Below are 10,348 nucleotides of genomic sequence, written 5' to 3'. Positions count from 1 at the left end.
AGGCGTCATGGAGGGGGTGGCGGTGCCGCCTCCAGGCAGCCCAGTCGGGGGAGGGACATCCCGGGAGGCGGTGGTTGGGGCCCGGCGCTCTCCCGGTGTCTCAAAGGGGGCCAGCCCGGTCCTGTCTCGTAGCCCAGCCTGAAACGGGCGCAGCTGCCGAGCTTTCCCCGCTCGCTGTGGGACTGTGGAGAAGTGCCGGTCGCGCAGGTTTGGCTCTGCGGCTCCTGGCGGTAACCGGGAGCTCGCCGTGTACCGGGCGGGCAGGGAGCGGAGCCGTGCTGCCGCTTCCCCGCCTCCTTCCCTCAGCTGCCCAGCCTCAATAACCCCTTCTTTCTTCCCCTGCCGACTTCAGCGGCAGCTTTGCTGTTTCCTCTTTCTCCGCCGTGTTTCCTCGCCTCTGCCTGATGGTCCCTCAGGGATCCCTGTCTCGTCCCTCCTGACCCACTCCTCTCCCGGTCTCGTCCTTCGAGCTGTCCCCGCGGCCCCCCGCATCCCCTCAGCCGAGGAACACGACGTTTGCAGACACATCCACAGATGTTCTGCTTTGCTTGGTGTCTTCTCTCTCAGCTGGCTCTCGCTGGCTGTCATCTTCAAAGTTTCCCTGAGACTTCACTTCCCCCCCCCCCAGCATTTTTAGCCCGCTTGTAACTTTTCCTTTCTGGTTTCCTCCTTTCAAATTAGTTTTAATCCAGTTTTTGATACCAGGCACTTCCCACCCCATGAACATGCTACCTGTTTATCTGTGTTCTCCTGGCCCTTACCAAATCTCTGGTGTTGTTTTCCTGCTTGGAAAAGAAAAACTAAAAAATCTTTTTACATGCTTGTCATCTCAGCTCTTACTGCGCCATTCCAGATCTCTTCCTAATAATCTTACTGTTCCTTTAGTATTTGGGTCTATGACACATCAACACTGCTTTGAAAGCCTTCTGTACTAACCACACTGGAGTCCCCATACAATGGATTTCATTGCCCGTTGTCTCCTTCCCTCACCCACACCACACAAACTCCCTGCAAGTGCTGTTCCTTAGGCTGGTGACTAACTGATCTACTTCTCTTTTTGCTTGCTTTCAGGTCAACTACTATCTAGCAATCAGGTGATGTTTTTTACGGGACACTGAGCTTTATCCAGTTTTTCTGTTTCGTGACTGTGGTGAGCTGACTACTGTCCTTTAAACAGCAGGTGATGGTCTAGCTGTTACATTTGAGTCTACTTGATTGAACTGTGTCCAAGTCTTGCCTCAGTCCTTTGCACAATACCAGGTCTAGCCTGTCTTCTCAATCTATTTCATGATTTTTCCAACTGGTGTCTTGAGTTCTGGCACAGCTTCGTTCTGGATGTGACAAAAGGTTCTTGAGGGGATGAGGTTGACTTAATGCTGCCAAAGCCATCTTCACTCTTTCTCTGATTTAATTACTCCCTTTCTTGTGTTCAGTGCGCACTTAAAGTCCTGGAGTTGGATTCGATCCATCTGTTGGTAGGCTTCTACCAGAGGCGCCAAATCCAGTCTGGTACCTTCTCTTCCACAAGCCAAAGAAGGGAGAGGGTCCCTCATGGAGATGGATAAGACCAACTAGGATGAAATTTACTATACACAGCTAGCTTTCTTTCTTCCTTTCTCTACTGCTCGCAACAGCAGTGCAGACTCAAGAGGACAGTTGTATAAAGACTGTTGTGGTTTGTTTGTTTGTTTGTTTGTTTGTTTCAATTGTAAAAGCTAGGAATTTATTTTTAATAGAAGCTAAAAGTATACATTAGCAGGTAGCTCGTGTCATAGTCCTTTGTAACAAAAGGTCTGTGAGATCTGGGAATGCAATTTGGTTTTTTGGCTTTTTCCCACAAAACCTGAGATCTGGATGAGTGGGGCCCATTTTCTTTTTCTGTTGTGTGCAGCAAACACGTGCCTAAGGAGTTAATGATTGCTGTGGCTGAATTATAGATAGCATATAATCAGATATTTGTGCCCAGAGCTGGTGGTTTGCCCTAGTAGCTGACATTGCTGTTGCAAGGCTACCTGAAATATAGCTCATTTCAAAATGGACTATTACACTTATGTTCCAAACAGAACTTTTTGTTACGGGCTCTGTACCCATACAGAGCCCAATACGGTAGAACTTGCTGCTGCTGTTTTCTGTTTTGAGATGTGCTGCTAGCCTGTTTCCCTCTGGAAAGGGAAGCACGTGCCCATAAGCAAGTGGAGACCATGTCACAGCCAAGGTTGAAAGTCCGCAGTAACCGATGCTTGAAAGAGTAAACATTAACGTAGGGAAGACCTGGGGAGGCAACTAGCGTGCTTTAGAAAAGCCCAGTTTTCTTTCAAAACAAATTATGGCTTCTTCCAAAGCACATAAGAAAATTAACAGTAACCTTGAAGCTGTTAGTCTTTCCCTTGAAGACATAATTGCGATTTTACTGTTGTCTATGTATTCTTGCATGAATTTGAAAAATAAGTTATGTATTGAAAACAGACTGTTTTAATCACTAAACCATTACCCTTGTTGACAGTTCAGTCACTTCTACAGTGTGTGATAATATATTTCTTACCTGAAGAAATCAGTAACAATCAGGAAATGGCCAAAGTTGAAAGGTTTGCTTTTCATGTTCCAAGCCTGGAGGAGCTTGCTGGAGGTAAGTCATGCAGAGAGTATAACTTATTATGAACTTAAAATGTGCTCTTCAAACTTACTTTAAAGCTTTTATCGTATCCTCTAATACATGCAGAATGTTCTTGTTAGTACACTAGGATGTAAAGAAAAGCACTGTTTTTTTATATGCTGTTCTTTAAAAACAAATGACACCTCCCCTTCCCCCTAAAAATTCTTGCCAGATAATCTTCATGTGAATGGAAACATGACAGGCAATATCCTGTAAGAGCAGACGCTTCCAGACAGTGTCTGGAGATTATAATAAAGCAATTGCAAACAGTCTAGTTCATGTATTTCAAAAAGTCATTGCCTTGTCAGCTAAAACTTACTTCCTTCTTTGCTCTCATACCATACTTGACTGTGATCATAATTTCCTGCCCTTGTGAAGCAAAAACACTGCTGAATGTAGTTTAAGGTTATACATGTTACTTCACAGCTACGGTACATCAATTAAAAGCTTTGTAAAATTCATAATTAATGTGGTAACTAATAATTCTCTGAACAAGCTCTTGATCTTCTCCAGTGTTCTGGCTTGAGAAACAATGCGCTTATAGGCACTACCATTTAAATCAATAGATTTAAAATAAATTTACTTAAAGTATATGTTCTTTAAAGTATCTTGCTGAAATAAAGCCTAAAAATATTTTGTGCTGTTAGTTAACTTGTCAACCCCTTGGCAATGTTGCATTGCCAATAACTTTGCCATTACTTTTTTTTATTACAGTTTTGCAGAAAGGGCTTAAAGAAAACTTTGCTGATGCTCAAGTCTCTGTTATAGACTGTCCTGATCTGACTCAGGAACCTTTCAACTTTCCTGTTAAAGGTAACCTAGCATTCCTGTCTTCCACAAAGGCTTCTGCAGTTCTTGCTACCTGATTGTACTTGGTTTTGATCTTCTAGAGATGTTAGGAGAGCTTAAGTCATTTTTCAGGTACAGAATATGCATGAGAGGAAAGCTACATTTTACTCTTGGATTTGCTGCCTAGTTGATGTACGAACAAGGACAAATCATTCAAGTGCTTGTCATCATTTTCTTTCTTAACCTATGATTGCAATACACGCTTAGGAAATAAGCTTTATTTATTAAACTCTAAAGGTTTTGAAATGAAGTTATCTTCCAGCTGGAGAAATGTTTTTGATCCATGACAATCACTATCTGAACCTAAGGAGCTGCACTTCCATTTGGTGTAAATTCCTGCCATCCATGTATGTCTGTGAAATGAAACTGTCTTATTTTGAGTGGGATTCATTGTCTTTGACATTAGCTGTCTAGAAGACAGATGCCTCATGTCATCTGTTCTACTCATCTGAGTTCAGTGTCATCAACGTAGGTGAAGAAGCACCTTGAGAAGGTCATGCATCCCTTCTAAAGTTTGAGTCTGACTTTCTAAAGAAGTTTGAGGAACCAGTTCTTTGGTGCATTAGACTGTGTGCTTACTTAAGAATTTCACAGAAAACATTTTACCAAGCTAACTGGCTGTATTCTTCCAGGAATCTGTGGAAAGCCTAGAATAGCAGATGTGGGAGGTGTTCCTTACCTCATACCTGTTGTACAGAAAGAAAAAGTGAGTATTTTTCTGTAGCTGTGGGGTTTAAATACGTTTTTAATAGAAAAGGAATATCTTGTTGAAATAAAAACAAAACCAAGGACTAATGGGTACTATAAGATTCCACTTTTGTAAGAAAGTTAGTTTTCAGTGTTGTGTTAGATTGATTCTGATGTGTGTTAAGCACAGACCATATCAGGAAATCTTACAGATCTTAGCAAAAATTTCATATACTGTCTTGTATCTGGTAGTTCATCTTCTCCTGCTTTCAAATACCAGATAGTATTGAAAGCAAACAATTTGTGACAGGAGCCATGGAAAGAAATACTAAACAAAGGGCTTGTCTGTGTGTTTATGTATGGTTTGTTGAAGTCAGTGATTTCAAGTCACAGCCGTGCTTCTTTGTAAAACCTGGCTGCATTTGTTTGCATTTTCAAGCCAACACTAGATTCGCATTACTGTTCTTTTCCAAGAATATCATGCTTCCTTTCTGAAACCTGGCCCTATCTGTCTCTATATGATATTCTCTTCCATGTGATTTCTTTTTTATTTTATACAAATACAATTTTCAATAGAAACAATAATTCAGTTTTTGGTAAATGGCAGGGGAACATACAGGCAGACTCTCTCTTTCACAAAATGGTCAGGGCTATACCCAATCTGTTACTACTAAATGTTGTGTTGTTCAGACTTGGGAACTGTATTCATCCTAATTATCCAAAATACCAATGAGGTGTTGTGAATGAAATGCATCCAGAGGTTACAGTGAACAGAATGATAACTCCAGATCAGAGCACAACACCACAATCAAAGGTTTGTGTCTCTTGCAGGTTTATGATCTCAATACAGTTGCAAAAGACATAGAGCTACCTGGAGCCTTCATTCTTGGAGCTGGAGCTGCTTCATCTAGGATTCTTGGTGTAAATGCTGAGGTCGGTAACAAAAAGTGTGACAGTTCTCAGTGAATTTGTGGAAGTATCGAAATAGTAGAGCAGTATCATGCTCGGCGTTTCCTATTTACAACAAAATGATCATTTAATGTAAACCTTTCATGCCAAAAGCACATAAACCACATGAGAAGGAGTTAGATGAGATGCATACTATCGATATAATACAAATTGATTTTTAACTTGTAGTTTCCAGAAAGCATGTGATTGATTTGAAGCACACAGAAAACATGATTTTCTTGAAACTGACTGATGACACGTTTTAGAAATGTCTGTCCGAGTTACCTCTAAATACCTTTGAAATGCCTCCTGTCTTTTGCCTTCTCGAGTGACTTTGTTTTACCATTCTACATTTTAAAGTTTCCATATACAAAACGTTTACCTGCAAGAGAGGCAGGAGACAAAAACTACTGCCTCTGGAGGCTTTTGGTTAGTCAGAGCCCTTTCAAGCATAGATCCTTGGGTTTGCCATCCCCTTTTGATTAATTTATTGGCAGATGAGATAGACTATCCCAGCACTGAATCTGGACCACTGTAGTAGTGCTTGCTAAGGTACAACTCGAGAAGGTATTATGTAGAATTCCAGTACTTGCATGGCAGGGCTCAGATCTCAAAGGCTGGACTTCTTTAACACTAATATTCATCTTCAGAAAACATTACGTTTAACTCTTCAGAGAAAGTAAAAATGATTTCTGGAGGTTCTATTGCGTGAAAAAATTAGCACATTTTCCTCATCCTGAGAGATGAAGGGCATGTGATGAAGGGGATATTTCTTGGGATCATGGTCCAACACTTAAATTTACGTTCATTTGACTGACTCTTACATGTTCTTATTAACTTAGTTTGACTTATTACATGTTCTTTTTCTCAGTTTATCCCTATTGTTCAAGCTCAGAGTGATAAGAAGCCTGCTGTAAATGGGAGCTACATCGCTCAGATAAATCCTGCAGATAAAGGGTGCCTGCTCGAGAAGTACAGCAGTAAATACACTGACTGCGAGTTTGGGCTGTTGGCCAATCTTTATGCCAGCGAGGGCCAACCTGGTAAGGTGCGTCCTTGGAGCAAAGGTGACTTTGCTTGCAGAGCTTTGTGGCTGAAGGGAAATCCATGTTTCAATGTTTTAAAATCAGTTTTATATGATAATAGTAAAGAAGCAATTCTATGAAAGAAATATCCAAACGGAAAAAACTGCTGTTGGTGAACAAGGAGAAAAATTGGTGGAGACAGAGAAGCGTTTGAATTTTTGAGGAATAAGTAATAGTTTAGTAAAACTTTTCCCTTATAAATCATCCATTCAGATCCAGTCCAAACATGCAGTGACTTAAGGTTATTGCTGTACAGTGACTGACCTGCGTAAATCATTTCTGTGCACTTACTTATTTTTTGGAGGTGTATTGCCCCCAGCACAGCTAGCACAAAGCAGTGTTGGCAGAGCAGCAAAAAAGCTGTTTACTGCACGGAAACTGAGCAATCTTTTCAATTAAGAGTTTCTAAGAGCTGAAGCCAGCTGGTGGATAGAAGGGGGTTGCTTATACCATTGTTTCATGTGTGGCTAAATGACTTGTGGGCCAGTACTCTTCACAAAGTTAGTGTTGAACAAAGTTGATCAGGTACTGAAAGGACATGGAGCAACAGCTGTGGGGAAAGTCATGCTGTGAAACAGAAATCTTGGGTTGTGAGTGTGGGAGAGTTTCAGAGCAGCTTTCACAGACTGGTGCAGGCTGTTGCTGGAAGATAGCAGTGATGAAATAACTTTATTCTCCAGGTCATTGAAGTGAAAGCCAATGGAAGAACTGGGGAACTTAATTTTGTCTCTTGTCTGAGACAAATTTTAGAGAAGCACTATGGAGAAAAGCCAGTTGGGATGGGTGGTACGTTTGTCATTCAGAAGGGGAAAGCAAAGATTCACATTATGGTAAGTTGCTCTCAATTCATATCGCTGTCTTCATTCTTCTGAAAACAGAAGTATAAATCAAGGTGTAACCTCTCATTGCCCTGACTTTCTCTTTGTATTTTTAAATTTATGTGTGAACTGTTACGATAAGCAGTGTATTAAACTAAGAAGCTGATATTACAAAACTGGCATCCCATAACTAACGATGCTGTATTACTTGGCCTTAACACTGTGATCTTTTCTTTTGAAATCCATGGGCAACTAGAGAAGGAACTGTAGAACTGTTGTGAAGTGAAATAAAATGAAATACAGGCACTGAGATGATACTTACAGAAAGCAATAAACATTAAAAAACAACTATTTGAGCTTCTAAAATATAATAAGAGGAGAATCCTCACTTCAGCAGCTTTCCCACTAAGCATCTGTGATGAAACAACTAATATTCTGATCACTTTTGTTTCTGGCAGAAACACAGTAATGGGTGAGCTTCTGCAAGGCAAGAAGTAATTTGAGCAGAATAGTGGGGTGGGGAAAGGTGAAGTAAAGTTTCTAGAGAAAAAGTGTCTTGGTATAAGTAACTTCATCTCACTTAAAGCTTTTGTTTTTGCTGTAGCCTCCAGAATTTTCTGCTTGTCCTCTGAACACTGATGAGGATGTGAATAACTGGCTCAAATTCTTTGAAATGAAGGCTCCGCTGGTTTGTCAGCCAGTAATCGTTTCCAGGGATCCAGTGAGTCTCTTCCTCATTTCTGAGTGTAAACTAGGGCTTGTGATGGATTTTGTCTTGGATATGATTTTCACTTTAAGAACAGGAGTGTGTATGTATTGCTTTAAATGCTTCCAGAGGGAGTGTGATGAAATACAAGCTTCTCATTTCTGTCATTGGTTTGAATTTTAGGCCCAGTCAATCAATTTGGGAATGTAGTGGGTGTTCACAGAGGATTGAGGTTAATGGTTCTGTTCCAATTGCAAGTGTGCAAGTGTTTGCATCCCAAACCTAACAGCACAGTTTGCATTTACAGCTAGGCACAGCAGGAGGAATGTCGAGAGCACGGAAGCTTGATCAGCCAAGTGTTCTTGTAGCTCGCTTTTAGAAGCCTCTTGCCAATGCTGTGTCAAAATGTGTACAGCATGTGTCTCAATTGCTGATGCGAATTAGAGCCTGCAATTCCTCATGTTAGAAAGATACCTAGCATCTTTCACAAGCACTAAAATCAACAACAAACAATTCAGGATAAAAAGCAATCAGGTTTCAAAAGCCATTTAGATGTTCACCGTTAGGAAGGCTGTGTTCAGAAGTAACCGGGAAGCCATAGACGAAATTGACTTTTTAAAATAACAACGCAGTAATAAATAATATAAGTAAAAATTTCCAGAGTGAAATGAGACATGCTGTAGGCTTGAATACGCTCAGTGGTGTGACTTTATTGTGTCTTTATTTAGCAGCTTTTGGCTTAAGACTAAATTGTGTGCGTCTTTCCAGAATCTAATGCTGAGTACTTAGAAAACAGCTGCCAACAGCTGCTCCGTTCCGAATGAGTACGAGTTGTGTAGTGGATGCAGCTGGAGCATTCTTATCAGTATCCATTGGAAGCACAACAGCACTCAGCTGGGGCAGTGTTCTTGGAAACGCGTGAATGCCATCACAGAGATGACAGTGGAAGACAGCTTTAATCCTGCGTTAATGAACTGTTCTGTTTCTTGCATTCAAATGCCATAGCATTACTCACCAGTATCCTCTGGATATATAAAATTGATAGGGGTGGTGTCACTGGCGAGGATGCTAGTTGTTATTTTATTTTCTATTCTTCCTGTTTTCATCCAAGCTGGCCCTCAGAACTGGAGTAGAGATTGTCCCTTTATTGCATGTTTCTTTGGTATTCAGTGCAGAGTGGTTCTGATTTCCAGTAGGGCCTCCTTGATAAGACTGATTTAATCCCAAATTAGAAAAGAAAAAAGGAAATCTCTGGGAGATTAACAGCAAAAGCTGGGGGCTCTCAGGGTTTCTAAATTCTTTTCTGTCCTGTGGTACAGACTCATATAACTCCTCTTAGTTTTTCTTACTATTAGTTTCGCAAGCACCTCGCAAGTTTTCATTGCTTAATGACTAGCATCCTTTGAGATCTGTGGAAATACAAATGCGAGATTATCCAAGTACTTTGAAATACCAATTCTAGGAAAGCATGCTCACAGCCCTTTCTTTACTCACAGGGTTTCGACCTGCGCACAGAGCACACGCACTGCTTCAGCGCCCACGGGGAAGGAGGGCACTACCACAACGACACCACGCCGGACAGCGTGCAGTACTGCGGGTATTTCTTGCCTGCGGAGCTTCTCTTCCGTATCGACAGGCCCAAGGAGACGCACATGGTTGGCAGAGACTAAGCTGGCCCGTCCACAGGGAGGCTTTAATGAAGGCGTAGCAATTTAATTTTGTTAAGTAAAAATGCTGATTTTTGTAACGCTTTTAATTATGCACATATTTATCAAAGTCAAGAACAAAAATGACAGCAATAAACTTCCAGCCTTTTAGATTTGTTAAGGAGAGAAAATCAGAGTTTATTTGTAATTGGAGTGGTTATGGCTGAACTCAAGCTGTAATTTCACTGGAGTATTATTAATAACGTATTTTTTGCTGTTCGGTTCCTCTTCTTGCATGGTTGTTGTTGATGATTGATGATGTCTTGTTGTAGACAACACCAAGCTGGGGGGAAGTGTTGATCTGCTGGAGGGTTGGAAGGCCCTGCGGAGGGACCTGGGCAGGTTGGGTCGATGGGCAGAGGCCAATGGGATGAGGTTCATCACGGCTAAGTGCTGGGTCCTGCACTTGGTGCACGACAACCCCATGCAGTGCTACAGGCTTGGGGCAGAGTGGCTTGAAGGCTTTGTGCAGAGGAAAAGGATCTGGGCATGCAGATTGATGCTCACCTGAACATGAGCTGGCAGTGTGCCTAGGTGGCCAAGAAGGCCAGCGGCATCCTGCCTTGGATCAGGAGTAGTGTAGCCAGCAGGACCAGGGAGGTGATCGTTCCCCTGTACTCTGCTCTGGTGAGGCTGAACCTCGAGTGCTGTGTTCAGTTTTGGGCCCCTCACCACAAGAAGGACATCGAGGCCCTGGAGCATGTCCAGAGAAGGGCTACAAAGCTGGTGAAGGGCCTGGAGCACAAGTCCTGTGAGGAGTGGCTGAGGGAACTGGGGGTGTTTGGTCTGAGGAAGAGGAGGCTCAGGGGAGACCTCATTGCTTTCTGCAACTGCCTGAAAGGAAGCTGTGGGGAGCTGGGGGTCGGCCTTTTCTCACAGATAACCAGTGATAGGAC

The 10,348-nt window shown here is 42.1% G+C and overlaps 1 protein-coding gene across 2 annotated transcripts; it reads left to right on the top strand.

The window, feature by feature from the left end:
• Positions 1 to 3: 3 nt before the first annotated feature.
• Positions 4 to 9,669, top strand: LOC310896539 (ester hydrolase C11orf54). Of its 2 annotated transcripts, XM_083828943.1 has the most exons (10): positions 4 to 207; positions 1,072 to 1,180; positions 2,504 to 2,626; positions 3,368 to 3,466; positions 4,135 to 4,208; positions 5,021 to 5,122; positions 6,009 to 6,185; positions 6,903 to 7,052; positions 7,645 to 7,761; positions 9,243 to 9,669. In XM_083828943.1, exons 3-10 carry the CDS (start codon positions 2,569 to 2,571, stop codon positions 9,414 to 9,416), a joined length of 951 nt encoding a protein of 316 aa, XP_083685069.1. In that variant the 5' UTR covers positions 4 to 207; positions 1,072 to 1,180; positions 2,504 to 2,568; the 3' UTR covers positions 9,417 to 9,669. The 2 variants fall into 2 exon arrangements, with proteins under 2 accessions (XP_083685069.1, XP_083685070.1); XM_083828944.1 differs by lacking the exon at positions 1,072 to 1,180 and having other exon boundaries at positions 55 to 207.
• Positions 9,670 to 10,348: the final 679 nt, after the last annotated feature.

The sequence above is a fragment of the Anser anser genome, assembly GCF_964211835.1.
Source record: "Anser anser genome assembly, chromosome: 1".
NCBI lineage: Eukaryota > Metazoa > Chordata > Aves > Anseriformes > Anatidae > Anser > Anser anser.
The sequence above is the reverse complement of the archived record's forward strand: the minus strand, read 5'-3'. Positions and strand labels throughout refer to the sequence as shown.